Here is a 22,586-nt window from a genome sequence, read left to right on the forward strand (position 1 = left end):
CCTGTACACCAACGTCTAGGTCATTAATATATATCAGGAAAAGCAAGGGTCCCAACACTGATCCCTTGAAAACTCCACAACAAACCTTCCTCCAGCCCAAAAAACATTCCTTAACCTCTATGCTTTGTTTCCTGTCACTCAGCCAATTTTGTATCCATGTTACTACTATCCCTTTTATTCCAGGAGCTACAAGTTTGCTCACAAGTCTGTTTCGTGGCACTGTATGAAAAGCCTTTTGAAAGTCCATGTACACCACATCAACAGCATTGGCCTCACCAACCCTCTCTGTTCCCTCCTCAAAAAACTCCAGCTAGTTAGTTAAACATGATTTTCCCTTAAGAAATCTATGCTGGCTTTCCTTAATTAACTCGCATTTGTCCATGTGACTATTGATTTTGTCCCGAATTATTTTTTTCTGGAAGTTTCCCCACCACTGAAGTTAAAGTGACTGGCCTATAGTTGCTGGGCTTATCTTCACACCCTTTTTTGAACAAGGGTGTAACATTTGCAATTCTCCAGTCCTCTGGCACCACCCCCGAGTCTAAGCAAGACTGAAAAATTATGGGCAGTGTGTCTGCGAATTCCACCCTCACTTCCCTCAATAATGGAATAAAGTGGCCTCATTCCCCTGTAATAAAATGGAAAGCTCCCATGCCTGCAGTCCATTCTTTAAAACGATTTTCACTTCGGGTAACATAACCAAAACACAGAAAATACGGCCTCCATATTGGCTTCCATTAAGGACCAATCAGATCACAGAAAAACGACAGATGGACGGACTCATAATTTTGAATAATATTTCACATTTCCCAACAGATGAGCTTCATTGTACTCTCCTTACAAATAGACTGGGGATGGAAATAAAAAAGACACTTTTAAAGATGTAATCCTTAAGATGTAGTATCGATGAATTTTATTATAGGAACTGTGAAATAGAATCCATGCCCTGTTTACACATTCACATTTATGAATCCAGTCAGCCTTACCTGTGGAATATAAACAATATCACTATACACAAACAAATAAATATATATATATCTTGCTGCTTCCAACATTCATCTTTGAGGTAAATCTAAGTGCTCTTACCTGTGTTAGCTCTGAAGATGCACTGATAGTTTCAGTTGCAAATGAAAGCTCATCTTTTGTGTTGCTTATTGAGCTAGTATCCAACGGAGAAACACTGTCAAACTGATATTGCTTGTGGCTAGCTTCCTTCATTTCTATGTTATCCATATTATGATTCCACTTTTGAATCTTTTCATCACTCATTCCCAACTGCAGGAAAATTTCTACAAAAGTATCATACATTCGATTTAACAAATTATAGTTGTGCACATTTGCTTCCAAAATATTTTATGCCCACACTCACATCTCAAAGCAACTGCCTAACAATATGTACTGTACAGGTTTACATATATGGTGACTTGATTAAATTTTCAGTCTAAAACCTCCCAAAAATCCACGTCTCACATATAACATAAAACCAAAGGGCTTACTACTCCATCTCCCAGTCTGCTACTCACTCCAATGGGCTCCACTTTTATTGCTCCCTTCTCTCTAATACATGGGTATATTTAAAATGCCATGGCCTCAATTTGTTTCTCACGTTGTGCCATCTTCCAGGTATAACTCAAATGGGCTTAGGCAGGCATTTCTTCAGCAGTCACTCAGCTAACTCCCGACTCTCCTCTGCCACTTCTAGAATCTTGCACCGGAAGCAATGGGGATATACATTACACCTGACCATATATGGGCTGTTGTATTGTAACGTTATGCAAATTAGAGATATCGGCTACCTATTGTATTTTCCATCATGTGCACCATCGCACCACTAAATGAGTCCACTTATGCCTTGCATCCTGTGTTACTAAGGTTGACAGAGTGGTCACTTAAATTTTAAAAGGGCCAAAAAGCCTCTGGCACAAATTTTGTGGTTGTAATGATAAAGAAACTGTCAGTGTTTGCCATCTGTAGAATTTTGAAACTGACAACAACTTCTGGCATTTGCACATGTACAGTTAAACACAGAAATCCAGAAGTTGCTGTCAATTTGATTCCCAGCTCCTGCCCAGTGTGCACTGTTGATTATGAAAGGATTTGATAGGGTAGACATAGCAATCTTTCCACCAGTGGGTAAGACCAGAACTAAAGAGCATAAATATAAGATCATCACTAGTATAGATAGGTGGTAAGGAAATATAGGGACAGGTGGGGATGTGGTAGGAATATGGAATTAGTGTAGGATTAGTATAATATGGGTGGTTGATGGTCGGCACAGACTCGGTGGGCCGAAGGGCCTGTTACAGTGCTGTATCTCTAAAACAAAATAAAACAAAATATATCCAATGGGGAATTGAGGAGAAACTTCTTTACCCAGAGAATAGTTTAGAATGTGTAACTTGCTACCACAAAGTGTAGTTGAGATGGCCAGCATAGATACAGCTAAGGGGAAACATCTAAGGGTAAACTTGATAAACACATGAGAGAACGAAATCAAGGAACATGTTGATGGGATTAGTTGAAGAAAGAGGGAAAGAGGCCCGTGTGGAGCATAAACACCAACATGGACCTGTTGGGATGAATGGCCTGTTGCTGTGCTGTAAATACTATGTATTACCATATAGTGCATTGGGAGTTCGCATCTGAGTTTGGGAATAAACAATATTCTGCAGGCAGAATACTTGGGTATTTAATGTGCATCTGGTCTGTGCATGAAAGATGGCAGGATCCCCAAAGACACATTGTACAGCGAGCTCGCCACTGGTATCAGACCCACCAGCCGTCCATGTCTCTGATTTAAAGACGTCTGCAACGCGACATGAAGTCCTGTGACATTGATCACAAGTCGTGGGAGTCAGTTGCCAGCGTTCGCCAGGGCTGGCGGGCAGCCATAAAGGCGGGGCTAAAGTGTGGCGAGTTGAAGAGACTTAGCAGTTTGCAGGAAAAAAGACAGAAGCGCAAGGGGAGAGCCAACTGTGTAACAGCCCCGACAAACAAATGTTTCTGCAGCACCTGTGGAAGAGCCTGCCACTCTAGAATTGGCCTTTATAGACACTCCAGGCGCTGCTCCACACACCACTGACCACCTCCAGGCGCTTACCCATTGTCTCTCGAGATAAGGAGGCCAAAGAGAGAAGATAAAGAGGTCTGTACCATATCTGATCGGAGAGTGCTTGATACTGATGATGAATATAAAAAAATGCAAAAATGTTCCATAATCACCAAAATAAATACGTTTTAACTCTCATACTGAGTGATAACTATTTTTGTTTTATTAATAATTACTGACAGGTTTGGCAAGGTAATAAGTACAGCTGTACTCAACACATTCATTTTTCACTCATTTTGTGAATTTGAGCAATGTTATGCACATATCGCCAATGCTAACATTCAAGCTGCCATTTGTGGTGTGCGCTGCATCCTACTTTTAAATTATCAGCACATGGCAAGGGACTTTAGTAAAGAGCGAGATCAAGTGACAGGACTATGTTCAACGGCAACTCGGCTAACCACTTCACCGCTGTAGTTGGCCACTGAAGCTGGATTTAATTTACCCTTATGCCCTCCCAGAAAGAGTGTTTCATAAAAACCCATACTAGCTTGGAAAAAAGAAGCATGGTTAATATGCATTGTCATGCAGGCCCCCACCTGCCAAGAACGAGGCACATTAATTTCGCCACATAGACATTAAATTTCAAATTGTAGCTGGGGAGAATCGAAGGCCTGTGACAAGGGGTTGCCAGGCTCCTGACTGGAAAGACTTTTCTTGCATATTAATAGACAATGTTTGGAACAAAGGAGCTATCCCCTGCTCCAATCCAATCCTCAAACAGACGTGGTCAGACCAGTTAGTCACATGACTAACTGGCTGTTTGAACTAGCCACAGACCCTGCAGAAAGCAGAATGCTCCTGGACTGAAGACGACCTCCTGTCTGTCTGCATGCTCCCATCTCTTTCTCACCAGCTTCTGAATCTACTGAAGACACATGAACCCCAAGAGAGAAAAGTCTCCTACAGTGAACAAGGTTTAAGAAGAATACTGGGCCCCAATGAAAAGCAAGATCTACCTACCAGCAATAACTCTACAGTGAGCTCAAAGACCCATAACAAAAACTCTTCAGATATTGCCTCAAACTTTTCCACTTTATTTCTTCTGCTCTTTTCTGTCCCTATCTGCATGTGTGAATCGCATATGCATGCTAGCATGGGCGCGTCATGTATCCGCAGGCATTAACCGAAATAGAGTTTGTTTAATAGAATTTCACTTTTCTTCTTTAAATCTAAGAAAGTCTGTTTGTGCTGGTTTCTTTGCCTTATAATTGGAAAGCGGTGAACAAGGATTCACCAAGGGGGAGCTAAAAACATGGTGTGTTTAAAATTAAACCCTGTTGCAGCAAGAGCAGGTGAAGGCTAAAAGGGAACCCTAGACACCTTTCTCACCTGGTCGTAACAGTATGTACAAGCCAAGTGAAAATTATTTTTCCCCCAAACCATCATTGTGGATGGGTATTTAAGATTGAATGGTGAAATGGAGAGCAAGATGACTGAGCCCAATCATTCCCATAAGTCATAGCAACTATCCCACTCTTAAGCTGCACTTTCCTGCATTTGGCAAAAAATTTTGCTTCACAGTGTGTGCCATCAGATAATTATGGAAATACACTTTCTATAATGTTTTTATTATGCTTCTGCATTACGCTTCTGTATCACAGTCAAATTTATTTAAATATATTAATTTATGCTACTAATGCCTTGCTGTTGATTGGGTGATACAGAAATTTAATCTACCTCAATGAAACTTCCTTTAGCTGACTGAATCCCAGAAAAGAAATCTTTTATGGCACTCACTTTATTAGAACAGAAGATTAGCCAAGAAACGCTAACTGCTCAAAAAATTCCAAATACTTTCATCTGCTATTTTCTCCTCAATCTCAGAACTTCTAAAATCCAAAATAAGTCTTTAAATTTAATAAAAAGATAAAAAATTATATGGTACCTATAAAGTTGTCTTGCGCGTGTTCAAGTAACTTCATTAATAACCTCTACCTCTGTTAAAAGCCTGCCATTGGAATTTTATGTTTTGACCTTGAGCTCTCACAGTCAGTTAGCTCCAGAGAGATGCCAGATCTAAGTATATACAGTTTACACAAAACCCTACCATTCATTAAGAGGATTTTCTCATTACTGTTTGTCCTCTGATTACATTTCTTTCTTTATTCCAAGCAATTCCAAAAGATGTTGGATAACAAATTTTCTTTTTTTTTTAATCACGTAACGTTTGCGTTGGCCTCAAAATTCCAAAGGGGGTTCTTTTGGAATGCAGCTTTGGCAGGAAACCAGCAGAACACCACCTCCCCCCGCACCCGCCGCCACCTCCACATCCAAAGAAACCTTCCCTTAGAAGGCAAATGGTAAGGCTGGGTTTGGGTGGGAGGGGGGCTGGTGGGGGTACAGCCAGTGTTGGGAACTCCCTATATTGGAATTCTTCCTCCTGAGATTCATTGTAGCAGTGGCAGCTGAATTCTGAGAAAGGTGAGGCAATACAGGTCTCCACAATGGTGTCCATGGCCCCAATAGTGGGGTCTATGCCCGGCTAATTTATTCTGGACCAGTCCCTGAGCAAATTGGCCAATCAGAGCATTTCCAGAATCAGGGGTGTAATCAGGGTGGGCAGTGTTGATTGGCAGGGGCCCAAGCAACTCCCACGGAACAGGTGGCTGTCCAGATTTCCATTGGCATGGAAGAAGGCAGGTGCCAAAGACACGACACAAGTGACATTTACACCTGTCTGCTCCACTGACCCCACAAATTCTGGTAGGGGTCAGTGTTGGAGGGAACTGGCTGACATCATCTCAGCCCAACCCTCGGGATTGTCATCTGTAGAATTTGGGGGCTACTGCAACTACTAGCAACACTGAATTAAACTGCTTAAATTTCCCTCAGAGAGAGGGGAAGGTAAACAACAGCTGTCCTTTTTCTATTATGCCTACTTCTAAAGGCAAATAATTAATTTGTTTTTCTCAGTGAAAAGCAACCTAAGCATTTCTCTCTTTTCAGTGGACTGAATATCCCAAAGTCATGAAGTAAAACATTGCCCCAGAATTTCCTCTGAGCTGTGGCCGCTCCATTTTTGTAACTTCCCCCAACGAGTAGCAAAAATCCCAATTACACAAGTAATTTTTCTACCAAAGTTATGGCAGTGGACCTGGAGCAGCTCTGAGGAAATTCCAGGTCACTGTTTCTGATATCTTAAGACAGTAAGATTGGTATGAAAATCTGTTAGAGAGAACTATCCAAACAGGGAAAATGGGAAAAGAGAGACAAAGTCATCAAGGGGACAAAAGGAAGGATCCTTATGATGTTCCCGAACAAATTTGTCCAACATACGGCCCGCGGGCCAGGATCCAGCCTGCCAAAGGTTTCCATCCGGCCCACGGGTGTAAACTGCACCAGGCCCTTCCTCATCCTCACCAGGGGTCCGTGACTGCAGACGAGAAATTTCCCATTGTCAGACCAGCTTTTAAAAAACATTACAGGTCAGTTTTACAGCTGATAGCTGCTAACATCGGAACAGCGGTTTCCCAACTTCGGGCAGATTTGGGGTTTTCGGTGGGTTCGACATTTTTTTAAAAACCTCGAATCTGTCTGAAGCTGGGAAACCACTGTCCCCGATGTCAGCAGCTGTCAGCTGTGAAACGGACTTGTGATTTTTTTTTAAACTGACCAACCAACTGCTGAGTGTTCCTGTCACAAAGACAGAGAGAGAGAGAGAGAAAGGGGGAACAGAGAGAGAGAGTCACAGAGAGAGGGGGGGGGGGAAACAGAGAGAGAGGGAGAGAGACAGAAAGAGAGGAGAGAGAGAGAGAGAGAGAGAGAGAAAGAGGAAACAGAGAGGGGTAACGGAGAGAGAGAGAGGAGGACAGCGAGAGGGAGGGTGGACAGAGAGAGAGCGGAGGGGACAGAGAGAGAGAGGGGGGGACAGAGAGAGAGAGAGAGAGGGGGGACACGGAGAGAGAGAGAGAGGGGGATAGGGAAAGAAAGAGATGGGAATAGAGAGAGAAGGGGGGGAAAACAGAGAAAGAAGGGGGGGGGAAAACAGAGAAAGAAGGGGGGGGGAAAACAGAGAAAGAAGGGGGGGGGAAAACAGAGAAAGAAGGGGGGGGAAAACAGAGAAAGAAGGGGGGGGGAAAACAGAGAAAGAAGGGGGGGGGAAAACAGAGAAAGAAGGGGGGGGGAAAACAGAGAAAGAAGGGGGGGGGGAAAACAGAGAAAGAAGGGGGGGGGGAAAACAGAGAAAGAAGGGGGGGGGAAAACAGAGAAAGAAGGGGGGGGGAAAACAGAGAAAGAAGGGGGGGGGAAAACAGAGAAAGAAGGGGGGGGAAAACAGAGAAAGAAGGGGGGGGAAAACAGAGAAAGAAGGGGGGGGGGAAAACAGAGAAAGAAGGGGGGGGGGAAAACAGAGAAAGAAGGGGGGGGGACAGAGAAAGAAAGGGGGGGGACAGAGAAAGAAAGGGGGGGGACAGAGAAAGAAAGGGGGGGGACAGAGAAAGAAAGGGGGGGACAGAGAAAGAAAGGGGGGGACAGAGAAAGAAAGGGGGGGACAGAGAAAGAAAGGGGGGGACAGAGAAAGAAAGGGGGGGACAGAGAAAGAAAGGGGGGGGCAGAGAAAGAAAGGGGGGGGCAGAGAAAGAAAGGGGGGGGCAGAGAAAGAAAGGGGGGGACAGAGAAAGAAAGGGGGGGACAGAGAAAGAAAGGGGGGGACAGAGAAAGAAAGGGGGGGACAGAGAAAGAAAGGGGGGGACAGAGAAAGAAAGGGGGGGACAGAGAAAGAAAGGGGGGGACAGAGAAAGAAAGGGGGGGACAGAGAAAGAAAGGGGGGGACAGAGAAAGAAAGGGGGGGACAGAGAAAGAAAGGGGGGGACAGAGAAAGAAAGGGGGGGACAGAGAAAGAAAGGGGGGGACAGAGAAAGAAAGGGGGGGACAGAGAAAGAAAGGGGGGGACAGAGAAAGAAAGGGGGGGACAGAGAAAGAAAGGGGGGGACAGAGAAAGAAAGGGGGGGACAGAGAAAGAAAGGGGGGGACAGAGAAAGAAAGGGGGGGACAGAGAAAGAAAGGGGGGGACAGAGAAAGAAAGGGGGGGACAGAGAAAGAAAGGGGGGGACAGAGAAAGAAGGGGGGGACAGAGAAAGAAAGGGGGGGGACAGAGAAAGAAAGGGGGGGACAGAGAAAGAAAGGGGGGGACAGAGAAAGAAAGGGGGGGACAGAGAAAGAAAGGGGGGGACAGAGAAAGAAAGGGGGGGACAGAGAAAGAAAGGGGGGGACAGAGAAAGAAAGGGGGGGACAGAGAAAGAAAGGGGGGGACAGAGAAAGAAAGGGGGGGACAGAGAAAGAAAGGGGGGGACAGAGAAAGAAAGGGGGGGACAGAGAAAGAAAGGGGGGGACAGAGAAAGAAAGGGGGGGACAGAGAAAGAAAGGGGGGGACAGAGAAAGAAAGGGGGGGACAGAGAAAGAAAGGGGGGGACAGAGAAAGAAAGGGGGGGACAGAGAAAGAAAGGGGGGGACAGAGAAAGAAAGGGGGGGACAGAGAAAGAAAGGGGGGGACAGAGAAAGAAAGGGGGGGACAGAGAAAGAAAGGGGGGGACAGAGAAAGAAAGGGGGGGACAGAGAAAGAAAGGGGGGGACAGAGAAAGAAAGGGGGGGACAGAGAAAGAAAGGGGGGGACAGAGAAAGAAAGGGGGGGACAGAGAAAGAAAGGGGGGGACAGAGAAAGAAAGGGGGGGACAGAGAAAGAAAGGGGGGGACAGAGAAAGAAAGGGGGGGACAGAGAAAGAAAGGGGGGGACAGAGAAAGAAAGGGGGGGACAGAGAAAGAAAGGGGGGGACAGAGAAAGAAAGGGGGGGACAGAGAAAGAAAGGGGGGGACAGAGAAAGAAAGGGGGGGACAGAGAAAGAAAGGGGGGGACAGAGAAAGAAAGGGGGGGACAGAGAAAGAAAGGGGGGGACAGAGAAAGAAAGGGGGGGACAGAGAAAGAAAGGGGGGGACAGAGAAAGAAAGGGGGGGACAGAGAAAGAAAGGGGGGACAGAGAAAGAAAGGGGGGACAGAGAAAGAAAGGGGGGACAGAGAAAGAAAGGGGGGACAGAGAAAGAAAGGGGGGGACAGAGAAAGAAAGGGGGGGACAGAGAAAGAAAGGGGGGGACAGAGAAAGAAAGGGGGGGACAGAGAAAGAAAGGGGGGGACAGAGAAAGAAAGGGGGGGACAGAGAAAGAAAGGGGGGGACAGAGAAAGAAAGGGGGGGACAGAGAAAGAAAGGGGGGGACAGAGAAAGAAAGGGGGGGACAGAGAAAGAAAGGGGGGGACAGAGAAAGAAAGGGGGGGACAGAGAAAGAAAGGGGGGGACAGAGAAAGAAAGGGGGGGACAGAGAAAGAAAGGGGGGGACAGAGAAAGAAAGGGGGGGACAGAGAAAGAAAGGGGGGGACAGAGAAAGAAAGGGGGGGACAGAGAAAGAAAGGGGGGGACAGAGAAAGAAAGGGGGGGACAGAGAAAGAAAGGGGGGGACAGAGAAAGAAAGGGGGGGACAGAGAAAGAAAGGGGGGGACAGAGAAAGAAAGGGGGGGACAGAGAAAGAAAGGGGGGACAGAGAAAGAAAGGGGGGGACAGAGAAAGAAAGGGGGGGACAGAGAAAGAAAGGGGGGGACAGAGAAAGAAAGGGGGGGACAGAGAAAGAAAGGGGGGGACAGAGAAAGAAAGGGGGGGACAGAGAAAGAAAGGGGGGGACAGAGAAAGAAAGGGGGGGACAGAGAAAGAAAGGGGGGGACAGAGAAAGAAAGGGGGGGACAGAGAAAGAAAGGGGGGGACAGAGAAAGAAAGGGGGGGACAGAGAAAGAAAGGGGGGGACAGAGAAAGAAAGGGGGGGACAGAGAAAGAAAGGGGGGGACAGAGAAAGAAAGGGGGTAGGGCGGGGGGACAGGGAGCAAGGACAACACAGAAAGGGGGAGGACACAGGGAGACAGAGAGAGAGAGGAAGAGAGTAATCAAGATCACTCCTGACAGAATGACATCTATCCAGAGTACTCCGCATTGCTACATCAAGTGTGCGGGCAAACATTGACTACTTGTGCAAGCAAAAAAAATGCCAGGTATCTCACTAAATCAGTGCCGAACATAGTGAATAGAAAGCAAGTCAAAAAATTAGTCTTCTCATTTAAAGCCTCTTCACAAAAATATACATTTGTCTTTGTTTTGATTAATGGTAAGATAAATTTTAATGCCTTTATCTTTGTGAAATTGTCTCACCAACCCCCCATATAAGACAAAAATTGTAATGTGGCCCCGCACGCTAAAAGGTTGGATAACACTGTTTGAGAATATATTTCCTTTTCCAGGCTGCTGCACCTATTAGCTAGCATGTTTAAAGATGCAACAAAAAAATCAACACAAGGAACTACAGAATGGTGGCTTACATACACAAAACATTTAATTGCTAAGTTTGCGATCTGAACTATGCTACAGCAGGGAAATCACAAACGAGGAATTGCTGTTTGTACAGAGGGAGGACAAGTCATCACCAGGCCACTTTCATATAGTTTCCAGCAGCTGGCTCTTAGTAGTTTGGATTAAATTATGCAGCAATCCTTTTGGTCCCATTTGGCCATGGTATGTGCAGCCCATAGAAAATATGAAAAAATGGCTCAAAACCCTGCAACAAAAGTTGATTTAGAGATTTGTTTCACGGGCAAATTGCAAATCAAGATAAATGATTCCCGGTCAATTGTATCCTGAGAAAGGCTTACCTTCAGCAAAGCCAATATTCACCCCATGAGGCTTGTTTTGTTCTGCAATGCTATTGATGGTCCCTCCAGTCAGCATACTGTTGGCACTGAGGAGAAAAAATCATTTTCAAAACTGTTGTACAGGCAAGAAGGAACAAGCTGACAAGGGTCATCAGTCTTTTCAAAGTTTTGGAAAGCTCTGCATTGAAATTGCAGAAGTAAATAAATCACAAACTGCCTTTCAATTATTTGGGGTTTTATACAAACTAGCATTGTTTCAAAACACATTTAATATAGTTGCCAATTTGTCTCAGTTAGTACATTAATGATTTAGACGTGAATATAGGAGGTATGATAAGTAAGTTCACGGATGACACGAAAAGTGGTGGTGTCGTAAATAGTGAGGAGGAAAGCCTTACATTACAGGACGATATAGATGGGCTGGTAAGATGGGTGGAGTTGTGGCAAATGGAATTTAATCCTGAGAAGTATGAGGTGATGCATTTTGGGAGGACTAACAAGGCAAGGGAATATACAATGGATGGTAGGACCCTAGGAAGTACAGAAGGTCAGAGGGACCTTGGTGTACTTGCACATAGATCACTGAAGGCAGTAGCACAGGTAGATAAGGTGGTTAGGAAGGAATACAGGATACTTGCCTTTATTAGCCGAGGCATAGAATATAAGAGCAGGGAGGTTATGATGGAGCTGTATAAAACGCTAGTTAGGCCACAGAAGGAGTAGTGTACAGTTCTGGGCACCACACTATAGGAAGGATGTGATTGCACTGGAGAGGGTGCAGAGGAGATTCACCAGGATGTTGCCTGGACTGGAGCATTTCGGCTATGAACAGAGACTAAAAAGGCTAGGGTTGTTTTACTTAGAACAGAGAAGGATGAGGGGGGGGGGGGGGGGGGGAGGGGGGGGAACATGATTGAGGTCTACAAAATTGAGGGGCATTGGTAGGTTAGATAGGAAGAAACTTTTCCCATAGTGGTGGGGTCAATAACCCAGGGGCATAGATTTAAGGTAAGGGGGAAGAGGTTTAGAGGGGATTTGAGGAAAAAAGTTTCACCCAGAGGATGGTTGGAATCTGGAACACACTGCCTGAAGTGGTGTTAGAGGCAGAAACCCTCACAACATTTAAGAAGTATTTAGATGAGCACTTGAAATGCCATAGCATACAAGGCTACGGGCTGGAAAACGGGACTAGAAAAGTTAGGTGCTTGATGGCCATCACAGACATGATGGGCCGAAGGGCTGTATAACTCTATGACTCTGTGACACACTTGTTTCTGAGCCAGGAAGTTGTGGATTCTCGCTCCACTCCGCACTTCCAATTCAGGCTGACACTTTCGAGCAGTGCTGAGGAGAGCCACATTGTCAGAGGTGGCACCGCTGATTGGGTGAGATCGCAAACTGCGGCCTCACCTGCCTACCACAAGGTCTGACAGCACACGCAGAGAGCAAATAATGGATAATAAAGCGTCACATCACTCCTGTTGCTGTGTGGGTTGGGGGGGGGGGGGGGGGGTAGGGTGATGAAAGGTCGCTGGCTTTTCTTGCCAGTTCAATGCTCACCATTTGCGGCCCTTCACCGTTTCACATTCAGTGGCGCAGAAAGAGTGCCAAGTAGTCTTGTCCATCTCCACCGCCAAAACGCAGTCGCTCCTTCCCTAGCTCATCATTCACACCTGGGATCGTCCCGCTTCGCGCGCGACACCCGGCTTTGATTGCGGTGAGGTCATTCCTTTGTGACGTCACAAAGTACCAATTTCGTTACACCTTGCGCGTTCCATGACGTCACCCAGTGGCAACATTGTGCATGGCGGGAGTGGGTCAGGAGTCACTATTACCTGCATTTCTATAGTCCCAGGAGTATTCTTTTCTTTTTAAAAAAGCATTAAAGGCGACACAGGATAGCCCCAATGTCCCCAACTGAAAAAATTAAATAAAAAAGGGGCACAATTAACTTTAAAAAACTGTAAAATTTATGAAATCATTTTATTAGCCTTATGTCTGCATCCCTCACTCACCGGCCGAGGAACAGGTTTTAACTCTTTTCGTTCCGATGAAGGGTCACTGACCCGAAACGTTAACTCTGCTTCTCTTTCCACAGATGTTGCCAGACCTGCTGAGTGATTCCAGCATTTCTTGTTTTTATTTCAGATTTCCAGCATCCGCAGTATTTTGCTTTTATTTAACTCTTTTCTCACCTGCGCTCAATAACTGTGGCCACTCGCTGTAACAAGTTTTGCAGATATTTTAAAATAGCTATCTATTTTTTTTTGTATTCCGAGCTCTTTTTTTTAGGTTGAGTTGAAGTATTTACTCGTAGAAGAGCTAAACTGGTAGCATTGTGTGAAATGAAAATAAAAGTCAAATGAAAGTAGCTTTGTGGAAATATTATGCAGTCATTGCCATTTCCCATTCCGTCGCCCTTTGTGCAATTTCTTTGACTCGTTTCCTTTATTCCTCTGTCAATATTGGGAAATGTTTTCCTTGAAAAAAGCAATAAATGCAACCTCTTTAGCGGCAATTATCACGACAGGTGATGGTGGATTTGCAGTCGCGAGCACCCGTAATTTTGAGGGTATTCATTCATAGCTTAGCTGTTAAATTTTTGTCGGCATTTCGAAAACGCGTTCAGTTGGCGCTATTGTGGGACGTCACGTCCTGTAAGGGGCAGTGCGGCAGCCGTAGCCGTGGGCCGTGGTTTGTGTGGGATGAACGCGTGCGGTTCCCGAGGCGATTCGCCGGTCCCCGGGCAGTTTGATGATGCCGTGTCCGGTGACAGGTAAACAACGAGCGGCCGGGATCCTGATCAGAAACCGGAGGGGCCCCGGGCTGTTTATTTAATACCGGTTATTGCTCCTTCCTGTAGGTGTGGGTGCCCATTGGGGGATGTTTCTGCAGGTGGTCAAATAGATACAGGCCCATGGGTGCCCTGCTGGGTATAGTGTCACAGGTTGGGTGCCTTGCTGGCGACTCTACCGCGTGTGCCCTGCTGCGTACAATCATACAGGCTCCCTGCCTAAATCCTCCCACAGCTGCTTTGCTGGCTTTTTAGCTGCTGGACACAGTCCTGTGGGTGCTCTCCTGATCCTGCTGGGTACAATCTGTGGGTGCACTACTGATTGTTTGCTGAGCAACAGTTTTGCTGATGCCCTCCAGTAGTTTACCCAAGTGACCGTTGAGTTATGGAGGGCATCGTCCCACAAAATTCCACCTTCATTGGACTTTCTCATCAAGTTAATTTTCTCCTCTCTCCCTCTAATTCAGTATTGTCCAAGACCAGTTAACTCAGCACAGAATGGGGATTGAACCTGGGACCTTACTGGTCTGAGCCATCATGCACTTTCTGTACTGAGCCATCAAGGAACATCTTCAAACTGAAACTCATGATCATAAAGGATGGCATTTAAACTTGAGGGGTTGCAATTCAAAAGCGATATGCATGGAAACAGCTTTCATTTTTAAAACAAAATGAGTGACTGTCGCTGCCAATGAGTGGCACTTGGCAAATTTGTGGAAGGCCTTGGAGAGACCACACCTGGAGTACTGTGTACAGTTTTGGTCTCATTACCTAAAGAAGTATATACGTGCCTTAGAGGGAGTGCAGCAAAGGTTCACTAGACTGATACAGAAGCAAAATACTGCGGATGCTGGAAATCTGAAACAAAAACAGAAAATGCTGTAAATACTCAGCAGGTCAGGCAGCACCTGTGGAGAGAAAAAACAGAGTTAGTTCTGAAATGTTGACTCTGCTTTTCTCTCCAGATATGCTGCTAGACCTGCTGAGTACTTACAGCATTTTCTGTTTTTGTTTCACGAGACTGATTCCCAGGATGAGATGATTGTCCGTTGAGGAAAGATTGAGTAGATTAGGTTTGTATTCCCTGGAATTCAGAAAAATTAGAGCTGATCTCGTTGCAGTATAAAATTCTTAAGGGGCCTGACAGGATAGATGTTGGGAGGATGTGTTCCCTGGTTGGGGAGTTTAGAACTAGGAGTCACAGACTCAGAATAAGGGATTGGCCATTTAGGACTGAGATGAGGAGAAATTTCTTACCTCGGGGTTATGAATCTTTCCAATTCCCAACCGCAGAGGACTGTGGATGCGCAGTCATTTACTATATTCAAGACAGAGATCGGTAGATTTTTGGGTACTAAGGGAATTAAAAGATATGGGGATTGATGAGATGCACTGCAGCAGCTTGCCAAGGCTCCTTTGACAGCAAATTCCAAGCCCGTGACCTCTACCACTCAGAAGAACAAGAAGGCAGGCGTAAGGGAATGCCACCACCTGCAAGTTCCCTTCCAAGTCACACACCATTCTGACTAGAAATATATCATCATTCCTCTATTGTCGCTGGATCAAAATCCTGGAACTCCCTCACTAACTGCACTGTAGGTGTACCTTCATCACATGGACTGCAGCAGTTCAAAATTACAGCTCACCACCTCCTGAAGGGAAGTAAAGGTTGGGCCATAAATGCTGGCCTTGCCAGTGATAGATACATCCCGTGAACAAATTATAGTAAATTATGCGAAGGTTAAAGTAGATCAGCCGTGATCTGTATTGAATGATGAAGCAGGCTCAAGCGACTGTATGGTCGACTCCTGCTTCTATTTCCTATGTTGGTCTTTTGTACCAAAGTAAAACCGTAGATATATTTTTGAATTGACTACGTTATATTACCATTACAAAATCATCTATATCCAGGGACAATGATTAACTTGTTTGAGTGCTTAAGTTAACATGTTCATCTCGTTATGCCTTTGGAAATTTAAATTCCTATGTTGTTATAAACTATTGCAACTACTACTTTGTCAGTTAGCATCAGTGCTGATGAGAACAATCTTGGTGCCGATGTGGATTCCTTCCAGTATTTAAGTCAACCAGATTCATCCACCTATATCCTCTTGTCTTTACTTGGCATCTCTTTTTGTCTTTACTTGGTATCTGTTTCTAGCTTAATGCAGTTGGAAAAAAATTGTATATGTAGCTTCTCTAGTATCTTTGTTTTAGTGATTATAACATTAGAGCCATCAGGCTGCATTAACAGGGCAACTTCATGATGTGTTGCATTCAAATGCTAAGTCTGGGAAAATTATTTAAACTCTTACTATAATAGCATGTGCAAATGAAAGGGAGACCAAATTTCAGAATAATTCATTACAGTTCAGTGAGTTTATCAAACTCTAATCAATAAACTTTTAGGAATAGTTAATTCTCGTTCAGTTTTTTTGATACTTTAGTTCTGTCAGGATTAGGATGGGAGTTTAACTAGGTGAGGCATTTCCTGTAGAAAATTCTGATCTCCCTTTAACACTTGTATACTTCCCTGTATCTGGGGTTATGATCCTGACTACTGTATTATAGTCTGGGAATTTATTTGGGTTTACTGATCTTTTTCCTGAAAATTCTTAATATATTTATCAGTTTGATGGTTTGCGATGAGCCTCCGACCTCACATCCACACTGCAACTTCATCCGAATTCACCCCTGACTCAGCCTATCTGCTGCTGAAACCATCGTTCATGCCTTTGTTACCTCTAGACTTGACTATTCCGGCGCTCTCCTGGCTGCCCTCCCATCTTCTGTCCTTCATAACTGGAGCTCATCCAAACCTCAGCTGCCTGTATCCTAACGCGCAGCATCCTCTTCATCCATCCCCCCTGTGCTCACTGACTTACAATGGCAGCCCACCAGGCAAGGTCCTAATTTTAAAATGCTAATCCTCTTTTTCAAATCCTTCCATGGCCTCGCCTCTCCATGTCACTGTAACCTCTTCCAGCCCTATAATCCTCCAAGAGATCTGCACTCCTTCAATTCTGGTGTCTTGCACATGCCTATATTTTTATCCCTCCACCTTTGGCAACAATGCTTTCAACTGTCTAGGCTGTGAACTCTGGAATTCCTCTCTCTACTCTCCGCCTCTCTACCTGTCTTTCCTCCTTTAAGACATAAGAAATAGGAGCATGAGTAGGCCATTCGGCCCCTCAAGCCTGCCCTGCCATTCGATAAGATCATTGCTGATCTGCCCCAGACCTCAACTCCTCTTTCGTGCCAGCTTCTCATAGCCCTCAGCTCCCCGATATTTCAAAAATCTATCTACCTCCTCTTTAAATACTTTCAGTGATCTAGCCTCTACAACTCTCTGGGGTAGAGAATTCCGGACATTCACAACTCTCTGAGAGAAGAAATTCTTACGCATCTCATTTTAAAATGAGTGTCCCCTTATTCTGAAACTATGTCCCCTAGTTCAAGATTCCCCTACTAGTGGAAACATCTTCTCAACATCTACCCTGTCAAGCCCCCTCAGAATCTTGTACGTTTCAATAAAATCACCCCTCATTCTTCTAAACTCTAATGAATAAAGGCCTAACCTGTTTAGCCGTTGTTGATAAGTCAACCCCTTCATCCCAGGGATCAGCCTAGTGAATCTCTTTTGAACTGCCTCCAATACGGGGACCAAAACTGCAAACAGTATTCCAGGTGCAGTCTCACCAACACCCTGTACAGTTGTAACATGATTTCCCTATTTTTAAACTCCAACCCCCTAGCAATAAAGGCTGAAATTCCATTTGCCTTCTTAGAAACATAGAAAATAGGAGCAGGAGTAGGCCATTCGGCCCTTTGAGCCTGCTCTGCCATTTATTATGAAATTGGCTGATCATCCAACTCAGTAGCCTGTTCCTGTTTTCGCCCCATATTCTTTGATTCCTTAGTTACTTGCTGCACCTGCAAGGTAACTTTTTGTGTTTCATGCACAAGAACACCCAAATCCCTCTGTGCTGCACTTTTTCGGAGTCTCCCTCCATTTAAATAATAACCTTTTAAGCTTAAAACCTATTACATTTCTAGCCTTTGCCAGTTCTGATGAAGGGTCACTGACGTTAACTCTGCTTCTCTCTCCACAGATGCTACCAGACCTGAGTATTTCCAGCATTTCTTGTTTTTATATCAGATTTCCAGCATCTGCAGAATTTTGCTTTTACTTTGGTGTTAAATTTTGTTTGATAACACTCCTGTCAAGCATCTTGAGATGTTTTACTACATTAAAGGCACTATATAAATGCAAGTTGTTGTTGTTGTTTAGTGATGGTGGTTGTCCTGAACAAACACAAGAGGAAGTGAGAGGGGCAGAGAAAAAAGTTAAGTGGCTGCATCTAAACAACTCAAACGAAGAGGAAGCATCTATTGAGAGCGATGAAGGTGAAGACTGGGACTGGGACGATTGTGATGGAAACCTCACCAAGCGTTATGCTGCTTCCAGGGGTTACAACCAACAGGTAGTGCAGTGCTTTTGTTATTTCAATCTGTGTTGAATTAAATTATTCGGTTGCTTACAGTGGGAAATGGAAGACAAATTGGTCCCAAAATCTACATTTATAACAGGCAACACATATGATTCTGATACTATCAATTTTGAAGAATTCTGAATAACTTCACTATTGGAAGGCATTCACCATATCTATTGATGAAATTAACCAGGAATATATTGACAGGACAGTTTTTATTATTGAATGCTCATAGGTGTATCCCAGAAGCAGAGCTCATCATAAATGAGAATTTTTGTGATCATTCTAAAAACAAATTTAAGTGAACCATTTTGTTAACACACGTTGCATTTTTTTGTTATTTAAATAAAGCATAAATGTATTTGAGCTTTAATTGTTAGAAAAGTTCAACTAGGCACTTGATTTGTTTTTAAATCTCCTATAATAGTGGAAGCTAGTTAGTATTTTCTTGCATTAACTTTGCATATTAAAATGTTAATCTTTTTTTATGCTCTGTATAGTTTCTTTAATATATCCACGTTTATTACAAAGACTGTTCACCTCTTGCTTGATTTAAGTCCATGAGAATTCATGATTTATAGTTTCTTTTGCAATGTTGTGTCCTTTCAGGCAAACAGACAAACTTCCTGTAATTCAGCCAAGATGTCCACTCCCACAGACAAAGTTCTCAGAAAGTTTGAGCATAAAATTAATCTCGGTAAGTTTGTTGTCACAGAGCCAGTTACAGGTAGGTAAAATAATTTGATAAAACTTTATAGTAAAAGTGGACAAAGACAAAAATTTTATTTTATATTTTAAAAATTTGCCTGGAATATTCAGTGCCTGCGTGAGTGGGGTTTCCAGCTTTATAACTTGTAGACTGCAAATTATTTGTCAAGCAAATGTAGAAGACTTGTAAATTCTATTAAACTTAAAGCAGCAAGTTTTTTTAACCTATATTTATGCTACCTATATTGTTTAGTTCAGTTTACACAAAATGAGCAGTTGTATTATGGTATCTAGTTGAATTGAAGTCCAACAAAATGAGCATAACATTTTAATTTGAGTTTTTGACCCTCTGTTAATTTATTATGCATTAAAAAACCTTTTGTAACATAGCAACTTGGTATGTCAGTGCACCACACCACAGATTGGTAGCGTGTGACTTCATACTTGCGATTTCCTCAAAAGTTGAATTCCTAATCTCAGCACACTAAGTGAAGCCAAAATGCATCTATACAGGGAAAGCTGGAGGGAAATTGGAGACTAATTGGGTCAGTATCATGCGCTTCCTAGTGGCCAATTGCAAAGTAGTATTGTCAGAAGCCAAGGGACAGGCAACCTTGCTATCTTTGCGGCTTTAGAATGGTGTATGTTGTTAGGAAGAAGTGTCTAAAAGCGGTAACACAGTCTGCACTTTACCATCATCAAAAGAACATAGGTCATAGTGATGGGAACAGGATTGTCTTCTCTAAAGAACAGTTTCTGATTTTTTTGACTTTTTTTTATTAGATAAACTAAATTTTGAGGACTCTGTGATAAACAGAGTAACTGAAAAGTCAAGGCAGAAACATACAGACATGTAAGTAAAACCTGTATTGGGAGAAACTTAAAACTAATCAGTACTACATTCTGAGCAGCTTTTATACATGCAAATATTATGTGTATTCTAATTTTAAAGTTCACATTCTTACTACCGTACAGTTATGGATAGCTAACGATCGGGCATTTAGAAAAATTTGAGGTAATCAGGCAGAGTCAACATGGTTTTGTGGAAGGGAAATCATGTTTAACCAATTTATTGAATACAAAAGTAGGGAGGTTATGCTTCAGCTGTACAGGGCGTTGGTGAGACCGCATCTGGAGTACTGTGTACAGTATTGGTCTCCTTATTAAAGGAAGGTTGTAAATGTGTTGAAAGCAATTCAGAGAAGGTTTACTAGACTAATATCTGGAATGGGTGGGTTGTCATATGAGGAAAGGTTGAACAGGCTAGGCTTGTATCTGCTGGAGTTTAGAAGAGTAAGAGGCGACAAGGTTAAACAGGCTAGGCTTGTATCCGCTGGAGTTTAGAAGAGTAAGAGGCGACTTGGTTGAAACATATAAGATTCTGAGGGGTCTTGACAGGGTGGATGTGGAAAGGATGTTTCCTCTTGTGTGAGAATCTACAACTAGGAGTCACTGTTTAAAAATAAGAGGTCTCCCATTTAAGACAGAGATGAGGAGAAATTTTTTCTGTGAGGGTCATGAGGCTTTAGAACTCTTTTCCTCACTAAGCAATGGAAGCAGAGTCTTTGAATATTTTTAAGGCAGACGTAGATAGATTCTTGATAGAAGGGGGTAAAAGGTTATTGGGGGCAGGCGGGACTGTGCAGTTGAGGTTACAGTCAGATTAGCCATGATCTTATTGAATGGTGAAGCAGGCTCGAGGGGCCGAGTGGCCTACTCCTGCTCTTATTCATATGTTCGTATAGTTCCACTAGTGGCTGAACTAGTTTATCCAGTGAGTAACTGAGTCATTTTGGCAGATTCCAAGTTCAATCCTGAGTCTATGGTGCTTTCGGTGAGGTCAACTGGAGCAGCAATCAGGATGCTATAATTAATCTCAAAGCCAGGTGATTAGGGATAGATGAATCAACCAGGATTCCTATTCCTGTTAGCTGGCCATTGACTCCTGCTGGAAGTACAAATGTTTAGATGTTGAGCTTGGCTGTAATGCTCAGTATCCATGTAACAGAAACCAAAAATAAGTCAATGGCCCTGAGAGAAAGGAAGAAAAATCGCAGGAAATAAAAATACATCCTTAGTTGAGTTTTTTAAATTTTAATTTGTTCTCTGGTTGTGTGCATTGCTGGCATGACCACATTTTATTGCCATCACTAGTTCCCCCGAGAAGGCTTCCTCTTGGACTGCTGTAGTCCTAATGGTGATGGTAGTTAAGGAATTCCAGCATTTTTTTCGGTGTCAAGGTAATGCCTTTCATTAAAGTTAGATAATGGCCAGGATATTGCTGAAAAGAAAATTTGATCAGAATGTTCATTATTCATGTGCAAATTGGCCAGCAGTGTGTGACAAGGAAGAGATACTCTGTAAATTGTAAATTGCTGGCTATTTGTGCAGTACTCTGCACGCCGCCCCGCAACCTCCCATTAGCTTTGCGAAAACAGCATCCCATCCCTAACATCCGCATGATTGTCATGAAATTTCTGCATTTGCACATTAAGTGTCCATTAAATTTACCACAAAGTTGTCTCGTAATTAATAATATAACTACCTTTAACGACTGCCAATCGACCTCTCTGATCCAAAAAGTGAGCATTTATAAGTGGAGTCTCATTCCTTCAAATAGTGAACTGTTGCAGGAGATTTTGTTTAAAGTCATTTTAAATTCACATTTTTTTCTTACCTTTCCATTGTCATTTTACTCTCTCTCAATTCAATCTTTCTTTCCCTATCTTTTATTTCTCTTTCTGTACCTGATTTGATATTTAATTTGCTCACTTTAATGCACCCTTCTTCACAGTCCTTCCTATGTTTATTTCTCAATTCCTTAATCTCATTGCTTAAGGAAATACACTATTAATCCCATTGTTCACCTATGTTCCAGATACCCTGTTGCCCTCGCTATGCCATTGTCAGCTCGCACTTCCAGCAAGTATGGGGCAAAACGTTTTAAAACTTACACGTGCATTAATAAGTCTTCTTATCAGTGCATACCATGAGATGCCCTGCTCCAGCAATATTTAGGCCCGTGTTTTCATACCTGAATGTCAACATGTGCTTTTGTAACTGGAAGGCTGTTTCCAGTGGGCTTCTACAAGGCTCAATACTAGGTCCATTGCTTTTTGTGATATGTAGCAATGATTTAGACTTAAATGTAGGGAGCATAATTAAGAAGTTTGCAGATGATACAGAAATTAGCCATGGGGTTGACCATGAAGAACTGCAGGAAGATATCAGTGGTCTGGCCAGGTGAGCAGAAAAGTGAATGGAATTCAGTCTGGAGAAGGGCGAGGTAATGCATTTGGTAAAGGCAAACAAGGCAAGGGAATAAATGTTAGGATACTGAGATATGTCGAGAAACCTTGGAATGCATGCCCAGAGATCTCTGAAGGTAGTAGGACAAGTAGATCAGGCAGTTAAGGCATATGGGATATTTTCCTTTTTTCCTCATAGGCATTATATTTAAAATAAGCTGTACGCAGTTTTTTTTTAAATGTGGTTTGCCACAGTTGGGTTATACTTCAGATGTTGCTTAGAACTCCAAATAACCTGAAATGTAGTGCATTTGAGCTGGTTCAAACTTCTCATTTTTGGCTGTTTGTTTTTTAGGTATCGAGTTAAAGATAAATCTGACCGAGCCACTGTAGAACAGGTAATAATCAGTTATACTAATTAAAAATACACATGACATGTTTGAGTAGTTCGAGGAAATTATATATCTTGCAATGTTACTTCTTTTCAGAATGTATTTGACATTGGTAATTTGTTTCTGTAAATTAAAAAAGAAGTTTAAAAAAACACCTT

General features: G+C 43.3%; 2 protein-coding genes across 3 annotated transcripts in view; one reads left to right on the forward strand and one right to left on the reverse strand.

The window, feature by feature from the left end:
• Window positions 1-12,894, reverse strand: part of LOC137369650 (putative leucine-rich repeat-containing protein DDB_G0290503) — a 35,607-nt gene extending 22,713 nt beyond the window's left edge. The window contains exons 1-3 of one of the 2 annotated variants that reach the window (XM_068030986.1): window positions 12,809-12,894; window positions 10,794-10,879; window positions 1,087-1,289 (exon numbers count right to left, since the gene is read on the reverse strand). In XM_068030986.1, the coding sequence (XP_067887087.1) occupies window positions 1,087-1,289; window positions 10,794-10,869 (279 nt within the window). In that variant the 5' untranslated portion in view covers window positions 10,870-10,879; window positions 12,809-12,894. Of the gene's footprint in view, window positions 1-1,086; window positions 1,290-10,793; window positions 10,880-12,353; window positions 12,511-12,808 lie in introns of those variants that run through there. The other variant, XM_068030985.1, reaches the window with a different exon arrangement.
• Window positions 12,895-13,469: 575 nt separating this feature from the next.
• The window catches only part of riok1 (RIO kinase 1 (yeast)), a 38,829-nt gene continuing 29,712 nt past the window's right edge, over window positions 13,470-22,586 (forward strand). Inside the window, exons 1-5 of the mRNA XM_068032444.1 lie at window positions 13,470-13,569; window positions 17,879-18,071; window positions 18,690-18,777; window positions 19,572-19,641; window positions 22,392-22,434. Of these exons, the coding sequence (XP_067888545.1) occupies window positions 13,499-13,569; window positions 17,879-18,071; window positions 18,690-18,777; window positions 19,572-19,641; window positions 22,392-22,434 (465 nt within the window). The 5' untranslated portion in view covers window positions 13,470-13,498. The remainder of the gene's footprint in view (window positions 13,570-17,878; window positions 18,072-18,689; window positions 18,778-19,571; window positions 19,642-22,391; window positions 22,435-22,586) is intronic.

The sequence above is a fragment of the Heterodontus francisci genome, chromosome 5 (assembly GCF_036365525.1).
Source record: "Heterodontus francisci isolate sHetFra1 chromosome 5, sHetFra1.hap1, whole genome shotgun sequence".
NCBI lineage: Eukaryota > Metazoa > Chordata > Chondrichthyes > Heterodontiformes > Heterodontidae > Heterodontus > Heterodontus francisci.